General features: G+C 41.1%; 1 protein-coding gene across 1 annotated transcript; it reads right to left on the bottom strand.

Moving 5' to 3' along the window:
• Positions 1-2294: 2294 nt before the first annotated feature.
• LOC308648141 (cystatin-14-like) lies at positions 2295-4974 on the bottom strand (the record flags this gene model as incomplete). The annotated part of the gene is made up of 3 exons (XM_081292837.1): positions 2295-2429; positions 3419-3529; positions 4774-4974. 3 exons carry the CDS (start codon positions 4972-4974, stop codon positions 2295-2297), a joined length of 447 nt encoding a protein of 148 aa, XP_081148963.1.
• Between the last annotated feature and the right edge of the window lie 11456 nt (positions 4975-16430).

The following is a 16430-nucleotide window of genomic DNA, read 5'->3' as shown; positions in this document are numbered from 1 at the left end:
GAATCCCAGGATTGGCAGAGCCATGAAACTCTTAGGAGTAAAGGTGGATCCTGGGTATAAGTGAGTTGAGGTAAGCACCAGATTTGTCTATGACCCAGACTACAGTCCATGCCCTCAGGGAGCCTCGGAAGGGTACAAAGCAGGAAGCCAGCATCAGGGCTAGGAGAATCATTTCCTCCACAATTTCAGGTCCCTGCTGGTCACCTAGCCCCTCCCTTTCCTTATCTAAGGTCTGTCCATGTTTTTGTTTAGCAAAGGCAGTGGGCTGTAAGACTCCCAGGGCAAAAGGGAAGCCAAGTTCAATGTAGTAGCTCTGCAAGGATGTACATGGATAACCAGCCATGGGCCTAAGAAAGAGGCAGAAACTGGGGAAGGGGCAACTCTGTTTTATATAGACTGACATGTATCCTCACCCAGCTCTGCCTCTTTGCGGTCCCATGGCCTTCATGTGTCACTGTATCAGGCTCTTCTCAAAGGAACTGACCCATGCCCTTCCTTCCTCCTGGGAAGACTTCTGGGAGGAAACAATGAAACAGGCTGGGAAGATAAGAAGGCTGTCAATAAGAGTGAGGATGCTGAGCAATGAAACAATCTTCCCTGCCTTGTGGTATCAGGACACCTGAACCTTGATAATCCTTACCAGGGCCCCAGCTTTGGAAACATATTGTAAGAAAAGGACTGGAGCTGACACAGGAAGAGATGGGAGTGTGGATAGAATGATGGCCACAATCATGAACAACTTCCTACACTTATGGGTGGGAGGAAATAATCTTCCAAGATGGCCTGACACATCAATGGATGACTAACAGCCTGGGGGCCTGGGGAATGCAGTGGGTCTCTGCTTGGACAACCATGCTTCAAAGCATGTGTGAACCCCCTTGCTTCCTCCCACCCAAGATGCTGCAACTTTCCAATTCTTATTTATCTTCACCATCCCTTTTTCTGAGGTCTGCCTGATCTGTAAGAGGCCCCTTCTTCATTGCAGGAGTAGATTATGGTAGTTTTCTCCAATTCTAGATCTCTCTTGCCAAGAGTTAATCATTTCATTAGACCTTATGAAGAACTGACTTGGAATTCTTGATCCTTTCTATCCACCTTTGTTTCCTCTTTCATGCATTCTTATTATAATTCCTTCCTTCTATTTTTCTCCAGGTTTAACTAGGAATTCTTTGGTTCTTGCAATGGAAACCGAAGTCATTGATGGCTGCCTTGTCCACCCTCCAGCATGTGCATTTCCAGACCTATTACGTGTCCCTCAAAGCCCAATATCAACAAACATCCACACGTTTGTTACTTCAGAAGGTTTTAATATGTATAGCTTAGTCTGCAAGGGGATTGCTTCTCTAGCCCTTATATTACATAGAGATGTGCAGTTAAAGTTATCAAATATTTCTCTCCCTAATGTCTACCTTATTTTTACTGTGGCCAGAGAGTGTTCTTTGAAATTTATCAAGATGTGGTATATGAACCAGAAGATGTTCAGTTTTGATAAACTTCTATAGGTTCATACTCTGCAGTTGTTGGGTAAATGGTCTGTGTAATACAAAATCAAATATAAACCAAACTTTTTGCTATATTGTGTGCATGTATGACTATGTAACAACAAATCTCACTACTATGTATAATTATAATGCAATAATAAATAAATAAATAGGTTTTCTAAGTTGTCCCAAAATATGAAATCAAATTTGCTTAATAGATTCTTAAATTTTTTATGTCTCTTCTGTTTTTTTTACTCTGTCAATCTGTTGATTACTGAGAAAGGTGCTTGAAACCCTCTCACCAGGATCCTGGATTTAATGGTTTTATTTCCTATCCCTGCCAGGAAGCCTGACATGTCCCCAAGGACAGACTACTGTCAGTGTTGATACCCTCCCTCTACTTCTAAGCATAGAACTGGCCTCCCTGCAGAAAAGCCACCCACTGTAGGCCTGGTACCTGAGATGGAAGCAGAGGGAACACAGATGGCTGCTCACTGGCAATTTTTTTACATTCCTTTTAAATAGATGGGTGAGGAACATGGAGAAATTGGAGAATGAATGAATGTATGGGTACACAAACCAACCAGTGGGGCCCCTGCCTGAATTGCTTCATATGAACTGAGAAGTTTGATTTACTCAACACTCGGCACCTGCAGCCAAGGTAATGTAATAATTATAATAGATTCTCCATTGCTTATCGCTAATGGTGACATTCTTGGCAAACAAGCAATACAAAAGAGCTTAAAACTGCTCAGGGACCCATAATGTACTCAAAGATGTCTTTAATTGCATTGACACTGCACAAGCCTAGGACTACAGACTGTCTAGGGAAAGAGGGGATTTCTGCTGTGAAAAGCCAGGGGCCCCTTCCCCACCTGTACAGGTGCTGTACAGAAGAGTAAACTGGGAAAACCAAGGCCGGGCATCCACATGAAAAGTACAGCGCACCTAGAAGAAATAATAATTGTAACATATATCAGAAAAATGTAATGCATGGAGATCATTTAGCATGTATAGAGTCTTGAGATGCATTAAAAGCCAATTTAAAAAAAAAAGAAAAGTATAAACATTCACCTGGTACAAGGCTCATAAAACTCAAGTATCCACCAGAAAAAGGGGCAGAAGTTGATAAATCTATCACCCAACATGAACACAAGGGGTACCAAGGGGGCACCTGCCTGAAGGCCATCACCTTGCCTCCTGAGGCATCCAGTCCACTCAGAGCCTCTCCAATACACATCATGACAGATGATCTGTCCCCATGCTGTGTGCTCTGACAGACCCAACCTGAAAGACGGTCCTGCTGGCCACCACCAAACAGAGTAGCAGCACAAACCTACCCCAGAGGCTGCCTGCAAGGATGCTAGCTGGAGGGGGAGACGCCCCACTGATGGCATGCCTCTGACAGACAACCATCCTGAAGCTCCCACATCCCATGGATCACATGTCAGTCATAGGATGGCCACATCAGAACTCAAGCCCACCAGAAATAGTCCTTACAACCCAGTTACAAGTAGGAAAGGTGGGTGAATAGATAACTAAACAGTCCTCCAGTCCCCAGACATGAGCAAAAGAAGAGTGAGGACCACAGGGAGAACATCATCTGTCTGAACCTCAAGGGTTTCAGAAAGGTACGGGGCTGGGACCACAGGAAGGGCTCCATCTTGTGACAAAGGCCTCACAGATGTCTGCAGGTTGCCTGTGGTCAGCCAGTAAATCTGTGAGCAGAGGGCTGCTCCCAGGGCTGGGAACCAAGCTCTGTCTGTTTAAGATGCCCCCTTTCCAGCCAGTATGGGAGCCCTGAGAGCTGGTGGGAGAGGGGTCAGGAGCCCTCATTCTGTCCCTGGACTACCCCAACAACTTTCCTTAGGGCTCCACCCAAAGGCCTTCTTGATATTACTTTGCATTCCCCGAGTATTCACAATGCTTTCTCAAACCTTTTTTTCTTCTGCGCCTTCTTGCATAGGACAATTGTCAATGTCTTCATCATGCTTTTTACAAATTGTGCGGCCCATATCCAAGTCCATTAAAAATATCATTGTCCATGTCTGTCAAGAAGAAATGATAAAATGATCAGCTAAATATTTGCTTTTTGTGAATATAAAATAAAAAGAGAACCAAGTAGAAAAGAAGGCAAATGCAATTTCTGTAAGTCAGTAGAAATGTGTCCTAAGTGAACTTAAGACTGGAGTCTTTCCTTAATACTTGTCCCAATGGCTAAGATGTGGTAGTACATAGGGCAACAATAAATAGGTATACAGGGTATGGCACATTCACACAATCAAATCCTATACAACAAGGGCCCTGCACGCATTACAGTTATACCTGACCATATGACTATTCTCAAAAGTATGACTAAGAAGCACCACCCAGAAACAGGGAAGGCCTGCTGAGTGACTCGTTCGGCATAGAGTAAGAAAAAAAGGTAAGACTAAGCCTGCTATTAGAAATCAGAATGGCACTCTCTCTTTGGTGGAGGAAGTCTAAACTGGAGCATGGGTGTCTTGGAGGTCATGAATGTTGTTTCCCATGTCGGGGCTGACCACGTAAAAAATGTTCCTCTTGCAAACATTCATTGAGGCGAGTATATATGTGCACCATGCTTTTGTAAAATGAATTTTAATTCCTTAAATAGAAGTCCATGAAAACTCAGAAATTACTAAAAGAGAGAAAGAAAACAAATCCAGTTAGGAAATCCTCTCAGGGTGGAACATACATCTCACTGGACTGACTTGGAAATTGTCTAAAAACCTGATTCAGTCAGGGACTCAGTATTCCCCGTAGATGACAAGGATATCCACTCATGCCCAATACACACCAGACATTCGCATGCTCATGCCCCAACACAGATCAACAACACTCACACATTCATGCCAAATACGGTAATAGTTACCGCCAGTTACTGTTAGTGTGCAAACTAACAGCACTCACATGGCTCTCTCACATCTGCCCCTCCCTCCTTGCTTGGACTCTACACACTGAGCCCGTCTTGAGCTCTAATACTAAGCAGCGGCAGCAGCAGTAGATGTTGAAGAGTGGTTGGTGCTGAGGGCTCCTGTGGATCCAAGCGCCTACAGCTAAAAATCAGTCCGAGGAGGAGGCATTATCAAGAGAACAGGAAAGATCGGGAAAGTGTGTCCCTGAGCAGGAGGATGGGTCTGCAGACCTTCGGCTACAGGAGAGTGCTGCAGATGTGAAACCCTCCTTGTCAGTCCCTGCTGACATTCCACCTGGTCAGGTTTTTTTAATGGGAGACAATACTTTGGGTACAGACACAGTGACTGCCACTCACCTTTTTTTGGGCTCTTCCAACCTCTAGCAACCTGTATGTATTCTCTTCCGTGTTGTCATCATTGAATTGAGCCACAGCAAACTCCACTGATGCCACAAAATAATCCAGATTCTTACTAATATCTACAAATTCTTTTTTCATGGTCCAGATATGGGTCCCCAGCACAATGAGTCCCATAAGCAGGGGCACCTTCCACAACATGGCTGTCCTCGGCCTCAGCCCTGGAGGCTAGGAATACATGGGTGGAGAAGGAGGTGACAGCTGTAGCCGACGCCCTCCCCAGCTCAGGAGCCCACATTAGCCCCGCCCACCAGAGGCTCTGACCTCCTCCTTCTCATCAGCACCTCCATCCATCACCTCATCTTCACCCCCATGCTTTTCCCTCCTGTAGTCACCAAGCAGAAGGCAGAGCCAAGGTCACATTTTTCATAGCCTTGAACCCACCCAAGGGCATGCATGCAAAATACCTGCCTGCGGCCTGTATATCTCCAGGACTGCTCCCAAGAGGTCCACCAGAGAGCTCCTAGGGAAGCTCCTGCCTGCTACTGCAGCCCCATTCCTGGAGGCCCAGTGCCTGCCTTGCTTGCCCTTGCACAGTGCAGGCAAGGATTGCCAGGGTTTGACAGAACTCCCAGGAACTCTGATGAGCCCATTCCTGGGGAATTGAAGCGGTTGTCAGTTCTGCTCATGACCTTGACTAGAGCCCATACCACCAGCTGGGCTCAAAGGAGTACAAGGTGTGCAGCCAAGAGTGATGAAGACTTGGGGGTGTGGGGATCTATGAGAGGCCATCTTCCCCATGCCCTGACTCTCCTCTGCCAGAAGGTACACATAGCTCCATCCTCCCTATCTGTTGTGCCAGTTCCTAGTTTTCCCTTTCTTCTAAACATTTCCACAGATATCCTTTTTGACCTGTGGGCTATAATAGTTGTATTGTTTTATTCTCAACCATAGTTGATTTTCTAATTATCTTTTATCAACTTTTAACTGAAGTCTATTGTGTCCAAAGAACATTCTTTAACTTCTCTTCTTTGAATTTTTTTTGTTTGGAATATGAACAATATTCTCTATGCTTTTCAAAAACAGTGTATATTCTGAATTTTTTGGTATACAGTTAGATATCTACATAGAAAAGCCATTTTGTTTTATATACATATATGTGTGTGTGTGTGTATTCCCTCCCTCCACCCCCCCCCCAACACACACACCCTTTATTTTTATTTTGTTTTATTGAGTTGTTTGGTAGGGTTTAGCTTTGGTATAGTTTTGGTCTCCTTTCTGCCAGTTACTAAGGAGTCTTAAAATCTCTATGGGTTTGGTTATGAATTTGTCTCTCCTTCTTTTCTGACAATTTTGCTCTCGATATTTTGATACTCTGTCACTAAGTGCTTATACAAGTAGAACTGTCACAGCTTCTTGGTGGCTGAACATTATCTCACTATGTATCTTTAGGGCTAGGGTTGTAGCTCAGTGGTAGAGTGCTTGCCTATCATGTATGAGGCACTGGGTTCAATTCTCAACACTACATACAAATAAATAAAAATAAAGTTTGAAAAAAAAGAGAAATATGTTTTTAATGTGGAGTAAAGCTTCTGGCTCTGAGGTCTACTTTGTCTGATATCTGAGTTAAGTATATCTACATTGCTTTGATTAGTATTTTTATGATATGACTTAACCTATATTTTTACTACTAAATAGTATCTTAATTAATATCTGTCTTTGTTTTCAGAAGCATTTTCAATCCACTAAGAGTTTTTTATTTGGAGCATTTGTTCCATTTCCAATTGCTCATGTCACTGATAAATGATGACTAATATTACTATTACTGCAATGTTTGGGTTCAAATCTACCATATTACTATTTGTTTTCTATTCATCTTATTTGTCACTATTTCTTCTTTTCTTCTTTCTTATATTGCTTTCAACTATTCAAGATCTTTTTATAATTCCACTTCTTCCTTCATGTCTATTATCCCCATCCTCAATTTTACTCTTCCTTTAGTGAGCATAACTCTAGTGATCATAACAAGTATCTTTGACTTGAGTCTCCAATTAATAAGTACTTTTACCTCTTCGAGGATGTAGGGGGACCCTTAGGACACTATACCTCCTTTGCTCTTGTTATGATTTAGATATGAGTTGTTCCCCAAAAGCTCATTGTGTGACAATGAAAGAAAATTTAGAGATGAAATGATAGGATCATTAATCTAATTAGTACATTAGTTTACTCAAATGGATTAATTGGTGGTAACTATAAGCAGATAGAGTGTGACTGGAGGAGGTATGTTACTGGCATCATGACTTTGGGGTATATATTTTGTCCCTGTTGAGCAGAGCTCTCTCAGTTTCCTGATTGCCATGATCTGACTGCTTTCCTCCATCACACCTTTCAGTCTTGATGATCAGCCTCATCTTGGGCCCAGAGCAATGAAGTATGCCATCTATGGACTGAAACCTCTGAAACCCTGCGCCCCAAATAAACTTTTGCTCCTTTATGCTGTTTTTTTCAGGTCTTTTAAACACAGTAGCAAAAACCCTGACTAAAACTGTGCTTTTCTAGTTGTTTATGTTATTGCCATGGTGCATTTAAATTCTTAATACAGCTGTGCATCAATTAACATTGGGGATTTCGTCACTATTCTTATATCCTGAGAAATTCATTGTTAAGTTATTTCATCATTGTGTGAACATCAGATTGTATTTACTCAAAACAAGATGGCTACAATTTCATTAAGCTAGATAATCTTAAAGTACCACTATTGCATATGTGGTCCATCACGGACTAAAATGTTATGCATGCATGAGTGCATTTGAAAGCCAATAAAACAATATTATTTTATTTTATACATTCACCATTCATTCATATTTACCTACATATGGACCTTCTGTCACATTCCTTCAATATTACTTTGCTTCCTCCTGAGATCATTTCCCTTTCCCTCTAAAGAACTCTCTTTTGTATTTATTTTTGTTTGGATCCTGTTGATATATCTTTTAGCTTTTTCCTAAAGTTGTCTTCTCACTAAACAATATTACCAGGAAAGCCCCTGTCTGACATGTTTATCCAAATTTCTTTTTTCTCTCTTCTGGGTGTCCCCCATTCATGGCTAATGAATTTAAGACTATAAATTGTCCTCTAAGCCTTACTCTGGCTGCATCCTGTATATTTTGATATATTGTATGTTTATTATATTTGAATTCAAAGAATTTTCTTATTTCCTTTATTACTTTTTTCTTTGATTCATGGGTCATTTAGAAATATACTATTAAAAACACAAATGTACTATTAAATTTTCAGGTATCTAGAGGTTTTCAAGTTATACTTTCATTGTAGTGGTCTACTCTGAACAAAAAACATACTCTGAATCAGAGAGGTTTCTCTCCTTGTTGATTTTCTGAAAATGCTTTAATTTTGGCTTAAGTTGAAGAATATTTTTGCTGGCTATAGAATTATAGGTTTGTTTTTTTTTAAACAGCATACTACAAAGACACAGCCACATCAATGTTTATAGCAGCACAATTCACAATAGCTAAACTGTGGAACCAACCTAGATGCCCTTCAGTAGATGAATGGATAAAAAAAATGTGGCATATATACACAATGGAATATTACTCAGCAATAAAAGAGAATTAAAATCATGCATCTGCAGATAAATGAATGGAGTTGGAGAAGATAAGTCTAAGTGAAGTTAGACAATCCCCCCCAAAAAACAAATGCCAAATGTTTTCTCTGATATAAGGAAGCTGACTCATAGTGGGGTAGGGAGGGGGAACATGGGAAGAATAGATGAACTCTAGATAGGGCAGAGGGGTGGGAGGGGAAGGGAGGGGGCAGGGGGTTAGCAATGATGGTGGAATGTGATGGACATCATTATCCAAAGTACATGTATGAAGATACGAATTGGTGTGAACATACTTTATATACAACCAGAGATATGAAAAATTGTGCTCTATATGGGTAATATGAATTGTAATGTGTTCCACTGTCATTTATTTTTAAAAAATCAATTAAAAAAGAATTCTAGGTTTTTTAATCATTCTCTTTTAGTTATTTGAAACATCAAAACTGGGCTTCTTAAAGTGGTCTATTTCTAGTTCATTTTTACTCCTAGGATTTGACCTTTGATGATTTAAGCTGAAATCATGGGATATTGGCCCCAGCCTTTCTTCCTTGGCAGGTGCAAGTTTGTCTACTTTTAATCCCCTCAGTTAAATCAAAAAATTAAAATGCCATGAAAATCACAGCCTTTTATCTCCATTATTACCCCTAATACCCTCCCACTCTCTCCTCTATGCCCCTCCAGGAGTTTCTCTGAGTCAGGCAGGAGAAAGAGAAGACTGTTGCCCATCAGGCAAGTGTCCATCACCATGATGTCTCTCCCAGGGGCAGTGATTAGTGTCTGCAGCCAGAGTTCTCACCATGGACACCAGGCTGGGTCCTCAGGTCAACTTAAATTGACCTTCAACTTTAGGTCAGAGGATTTAGCGTCAAGGAGATCAGGGCATGCTGAATTGAGCTGCTGTTTCTGAGGTTGGTCCTGGCAAAAGATTTTTTGTCGATCAAATGACTGTCCAGGACCCCAGGGACAGGATTATGTGGCTAGATCTTCTGGAGATTCCAGGGCAAAGAAGAGGCCTTCCTGGCTAAGGTCCCTGAGGGATTTGTGGGAACTCCCAGAAGTTCTCCTGGGTTTGGCTTCATTGTCAGGGAGGCTCATAATTGAAAATATTTTGTATACTTATGTTAATAGCAGCATTATTTACAATAGCCAAGAGTTGCAAGCAGCCCAAGTGTCTATCAATCGATAAAAGTATCAATAAAATGTGACATTTATGTCTAATGGAATACCATTCAGACTTAAAAAGGAAGGAAACTGTGATACATGCTACATTGTGGATGAACCTAAAGGATTTATACTAAGTAAAATATGTCAGTCACAAAAAGATAAGTACTAAATGCTTTGACTTATATGAGTACCTAGAGCAGTGAAACTCACAGACACAGAGAGTAGAATGGTGGCTGCCAAGGGCTAATGTGGGGGCAGAGAAATGGCGAGTTATAGTTTAATGGGTATGGAGTTTCCACTGGAGATGATGAAAAAATTCTGGAGTTGGATGATGAGGTGATTGCACAACAATGATAGTGTGTTTAATACCACTGAACTGTACTTAAAATTTATTAAAATGACAAATTTTATGTTACTTGTATTTTACCACAAAAGGGCTCAGGAGAATTCAGAATCACCACAGAGAAGCCCATTGTTTGAAGGGCAAGCTGATACTTACAACATCTTTTGGCATTGTCCTCTGCTGCTCAGTCTGGCAGTGATGGGGTAGGAGAGACCAAAGGAAAAAATGTCCTTTACCAAATACAGCCCCATTCCTGACCTTCTTGGTCTACTCTGGTCTCCCAGCTGTTTGGGATATTTAGATATTTCTGAAGCATTGTGTTGTCCAGGAGCAGTGGGGGCTAATGGTAGCCACTCTGGAGGGAGTTTCTCTAGTCACTGAGCTTTGGCAGAGTTCAGCTTTCTCAGAACACCTCTGTCCAGGTGCCTGATTCTTGTGTGACATTTGACATCATCATTTAGCCAGGGAAGAATTGCAACCCAGGAGAACACAACAGAGTTGCTATCTGGTATTAGGATAGTTCTTCCTTTTGAGTGCTCTGAAGAAAAGTTGTGGATTTTTTTAAAAAAATGGCTTTTCTTCAATCATTCATCCATAAATAATTAATGCATCCATAAATCAGAAACAGGATCAAGCATCAATGTACATATTTCATCATTTGAAAAAAACAGGAATTTTCTTTCTGGAATCTGGCAAAATTCTTTTATGAGTGGCTTAAGGAAATTTACTGGAAGGGAAGGTAGGTGCTAGGAAACAGAATTGCCAATTATAGTCGTTCCTGGAGTCCAAATGGCCAAGGAACTCATATCAAGTCTCATGGGTCTCTCGTCCCCTGCCCCATCCCACACTTTCAACAATGCCCCTGAATGGTAAACTGATGGATAAATGTGTTCATTTCAGGGACACTTCTGTCCCTTAGTTCTCAAAGTTCTAATTGTTACTACTTGAGAAGTTGGGAGGGACTAAGACAGTTGGCACAGCACCCAGTAAACAGAGGTTCCTTTTATCAAGCTTAACTGTTCTCAGGCAGGAGAACAAAGCAGTTGGAGGTCTGCAGAGAAAAATAACCTGAAACTGGGCTTCCAGTAGATGTGGAAGGTGTCACTTACTGAGGCCAAGGAGCACAAACCAAGAGAGAATCAAGAACCTGCTTCTGTTATGGGATATCACTTGTACCAGGATGCCATCCTCATGTGTGCATTAGACAAGTACAAATTCAAGGAGATTCTAGAATATAATAACCTTTCAAAGGTATCAAGGAAAGACTGAGATGGTATTCTTCATGGAAGAAGGCCAAATGTAACAGGTAACTTTGTGTCCTTTTATTAGTAAGCTAGAAAAAGGTTCTTTCCCCATGAAGTTTAAGAGGGAAAATCTCTTTACATTGTCATTATTTTTCTGCAAGTTTGAGATTCTCTTAAAATAAAACTTACATTTAAAAACTCAGGGGGCTGGGGATGTGGTTCAAGCGGTAGCATGCTCGCCTGGCATGCGCGGTGCGCTGGGTTCGATCCTCAGCACCACATAAAAATAAAGATGTTGTGTCCACCGAAAACTAAACAATAAATATTAAAAATTCTCTCTCTCTCTCTCTCTAAAAAAAAAATACTCAGCAGTGTTCCAGGCACGTGCTTAGAATCCCAAGAAGTGTGACTGAGGCAAGAGGATCATGAGCTCAAGGTCAGCCTCCACAACTTAGCAAAAGCCTGTCTTAAAATAAAAAATAAAAAGATCTTGAGATGTAGCTCAGTGGTAGAGCACCCCTTAGTTCAATCCCCAGTACTGTCCAAAAAAAAAAAAATCAGCAATGCTGCAGTGCTGGGACACAGCAGTCTCCTCAGCATTTGGAGTTGAGTAAGAGAGGCAAAGAGGTGATCCAGCAGGACATCAAATGCAGGCACAAATATGGCCAGGTTGTAGTACTGTGACCCAGCTCTGCACATTCAGCAATAGGAAAATATCTTGTTTCTTCAGAGAAAGAATTACACATTACTGCAGCTGCAAATATCTTCAATCCAGACGAAGGTCATTTCTTTGCAGATTAGAAGGCTGAGATACAAGGAGAATGCAGAGGCATTGCTCCATGTGGTGCTTCTGCCTTTATCAAAGTCCCTCAGGGCCATCAGAAAGGAGCACAAAGCTTGGCCTAGCATTCGGCCCATGAAGGCTCCATGCTCTGTCAACAGAAAGTGCGCAGGAAGTACAACGAGAGGTAAGGAAGAAAACCCACTTAGGGTGTGTTAATGAGCAGGTGACTCTGGGCACCTGGAGCTCTTTCCCAATGGGGAGCCCAAGGAGACTTGCAGAGTACCTGCTCTGGAGGTGGCCCATCTGAACTGCATAGAGGCTGGGATGCTGATTCCCTGATTCTTGCCTGGTTCTTGCCTCTAGAGGATGCTTATAGGTATATAAAATAAATTACTGGCACCTTTGGCCTATTCCATGTGGGCAAACAAGCCTTGTGGCCAGAGAAAGCCTCAAGCAAAGTCACGGTCTTTTTGGAGCACCCACAGATCTGCCATGAACATTAAACAAGGATGTGAGCAGCAAAGGGCTGAGTCTCTACAGTGTTTTCTACTCTGAACCTATGGGCTTGGCCTATCCTCAGGATAGTAATTCCCCAGAGTAGGACAACTGAACCAACCCCACACCCAATACAAAGAGAAAACACATCTGTGATAAAACTCCATATAGGATTGGTGTGTTGGTGCTTAGTGCAAGAGTCTGATCTAAATCAATGGCCTCTGGAAAAATTTTAGTTATCAAAGTTTAAACTTGTTCTACAGGGCCAGCCAAGTTTCAGTTAGATCAAGAAAGGGAAGAGAATTTTCAGAATACTAGTGGAGATAATGAGGGATTTTGCTAATGAAAGATGGTGAATTGGAGAAGATGAAGAGATTAGACAATTGGGTGCAATTAGGTATTTGACAAAGGTGTAAGAGGATGAGCATCCATCAGATCATGGTAAGTCATAAAGGAAATGGGGGTGTGAGGTATAATGGGATTGATCCTAGAAGTCTCTTTGAGAAAGGGGGGTGGTAATCAAACAAAAGTTTTAAATAATTTAACTATTCAGCATGCAGGACAAGGTATGAGCCCTCCTTAGTAGCAGTTTGAGAGGCAATTCTCTGAGCAGTGGTGGCTTCCCAGGAAGATCAAAGTGGTAATGTCAGGGCAGCTGGCAATGTGCCATCAGGCAGTCCTTGAGGTGGCTATAAGTATTGCATGGTGGCAGTTAGCATCTGGCCCAAGAACTTGGTGTCTCTCTTAAGGCTGGGGCATGACTCACTGGGACAGATAGCAGGCCTTCCTAGCAGCTCAGTGTGGTGCCGTCTCATGGACTGTATTTTTTCCAACTTGTGTTCTGATTTGTGCGTAACTTAACCTTAGGAAACAAGCATTTTCCTAAAGTTGAAAATTATTTATGATTCTATCTTATGTTGTATAATATTGCATTGTATCAAGGCATAAAAATGTGCAATTTTATGTCCTTGTTGTTGAACATATCTATGTTATTTCAAAATCTTTGCAAATGTATGTTGCAATGATCTCTCTCTCCCTCCCTCCATCTCTCTCTCTCTCTCACTCTCTCTCTCCCGGTGTGTGTGTGTGTGTGTGTGTGTGTGTGTATATATATATATATATATATATGATGTGTTGAATTATTATTAATGGCCAATTTCCAATATCAGAAAAATTGAATTGAAATACATGAAAGATTTTTAGACATTTCCATGAAAACACCAACAACAAAAATGATAGATCATATATCAGGACAAAATAGAATAGTCAAAACAAAATAAAGCATACCCATCTGATACTTGACATTATTGAAATAATGATTCAGTACAGAAAGAATAGTCTTTCTGATGTTGAAACCAGTGAGCTTCCATACACAATAGAAATGAGCTGCAAACTCAACTTCAAAACTTATGCAAAAATTAACACCAAATGAAGTAAGAGGCAAAAAATAGTACATGATAAAAGTTTTAGAACAAAAGATTCATGAATCGAGGTTAGGCAAAAAGTTTTCAAACACGACCCCAAAACCACAATCCTTACTCTAATAAAAATACTACTAAATGAAAAGACAAGCTACAACCTGGGAGAAAATACTTTCTTTTTCTTTTTTAATTAGTGCCTTATAATTATAAATAATTTGTGGGGTTCATTGTTGCATGTTTGTATGTAATGTGTGTATGTGAGTTGGTCAATTTCATTCTCCTTTATCTCCCATTTCTCATCCTCCTCCCTCTCCTTTCCCCCTTCTTCTATTCTACTGGTCTCCCTTCTATTTTCATGAGCTCTCTCTCTTTCTCTCTCTCTCTCTCTCTCTCTCTCTCTCTCTATCTCTATCTATCTCTATCTCTATCTCTATCTCTATCTCTTTCTCTCTTCTATTTTCTTTCTACTTCCACATACAACCCTTGACTTTGAGTCTGTTTATTCTGCTCAATATAATGCTCTCAAGTTCCATCCATGAGAAAACACTTTCAAATCACATACCCAGAGAAAATTTGTGTCCAGAGAATATATAAACAATCTTTAAAACTCAACACTTTAAAAACAATTAATAAATGGTCAAAAGGCAAAAACAGACACTTTAACAAAAATTTATAAATAGAAAAAAATCATAAAGTGATCAATGACTAATAGGGAATAAATTCCACATCATTACCAATTAGACAAATGTTAAAACCATGATGAAATACCAATGCTGGATGCTTATATATGCTATTTCTGATCTTGTAGCAACTCTGCAAGAGAGAATTAATGAATGTGTCTCTGCCATGTCACCCTAGACCAAAGAACAGAAGACAAAATTTCATAAATATTGTTTAGAACACCTTACAATAATCTCATCATGTGTTGGTCATATGAGGCCATGAGAATCAGAAGCCAAAAATAAAGTGACTTAAACATACAAGAGTTCATTTTCTTCTATAAAAGAAGTTAGGATAGCAATATAGGCTTGGAATGGTGACTCCAAAAACTGATGAGGGCACAAGGCACCAAGTTCCTTTCATCTTTCTGCTGTTCCATTCTCAGAGCTAGTCTTTGTCCTTAGTTTATTTCTTCTTCCAATACAGCTGCAGGGGCTCCACTCATCATTTGCTTATTCCCAATAGCAAATAAGGCAAATGTGACCCTTCCCAACTAAGTCAGCTCTTCATAGAATGAGTCCTTCTATGTCTTAACTATCATTTTACTTATTTCTTGGTCAAATGGTATCATGGTTTGGATCTGGAATGTCCCCCAGTGCAGCAATGTCCAGAGATAGGACTTTCAGGAATTGATTGGAATACGAGCGCTCTGACCTCATCAGTGGATTGATCCATTGAGAGCTAAATGGGAGGTTAAGGAAACCGTAGGCATGTGGCACAATTGAAGGAAGTAGATCACTGAGGGTGTACCCTGGAAGGGTATTTCTTGTCCTCAGCCCTTTCTCCATCTCCTTTTTTCTCAGCAAGAGAAACAATAAGAGAGGTAAATAGGAAGCCTACATCCTGGAAACAAATCTTTACTCCTCACACTTCAGATAGAGCCCTAATATCCAGAGTATACAAAGAACTCAAAAAATTAGACAATAAGATAACAAATAACCCAATCAACAAATGGGCCAAGGACCTGAACAGACACTTCTCAGAGGAGGACATACAATCAATCAACAAGTACATGAAAAAATGCTCACCATCTCTAGCAGTCAGAGAAATGCAAATCAAGACCACTCTAAGATACCATCTCTCCTTTGTATTTAATTCAAAGATCCTTTCACCTATTACAGTGGGATTGAGGTGGTTGAGTGTCTCCGTGTATCTTTTGTGCTTGTGTATGTCAGTGTGGGTGTGTACATGGGCCATGTCTGTGTGGGTGTGTCAGTGTGAGTTTAGATATGGATGTGGAGCAAGGGTATAGGTGCACAAGTCTGTGTGTAGATATGCACTTGTATGTGTGTGTCAGTATGAGTGTAGGTGTGTATGTGGAACAGGAGTGTAGACACATGTGCCTGTCTGTGGCATGCCTGAAGACAGGCATGTGTCTGTGTTAACATCAATGTGGATAAGTGGATGATTACTATATGTGTCTGCAAGGAAGGCTAGGTGGGAGGTGTTAGGAGAGAGATGCTGTTTCCTTGTCATGGGGCCTTCCACCCACGGGAAAACCAAGCTGATCATTAAGAACAACACTTGGAACAGGCATCCTGTCCTCCCAGGTAGGTCTTCCCTGTACTCACCCACATTCTCCCCTGGGTTCCCACACACAGGAAGGAAACGTCACTACACATCATTGAATTATATCCTTCCAAATAACACCTCAAAAGGCTTTCTTAGTAGTAATACCTAACAGTGCATCCAGCTGGCACCTGCACTGAGGGCCAGTGACATGTGTGCCAGCCTTCTCCTACAAGATTTCTTCCTTCTCTACTTGCACACCAAGCTTGGGGTTCCCATGTGGTCTTATCTTGCTGAGAGCAGTTTCCACGTAGAAAGCTTTTTGCATCTCCCACCTGAAAATATAGAACCTCTC

The sequence above is a fragment of the Spermophilus citellus genome (assembly GCF_964194105.1).
Source record: "Spermophilus citellus genome assembly, chromosome: 4".
Taxonomy (NCBI): Eukaryota; Metazoa; Chordata; class Mammalia; order Rodentia; family Sciuridae; genus Spermophilus; species Spermophilus citellus.
This window is presented reverse-complemented; position numbering and strand designations above follow the sequence as displayed.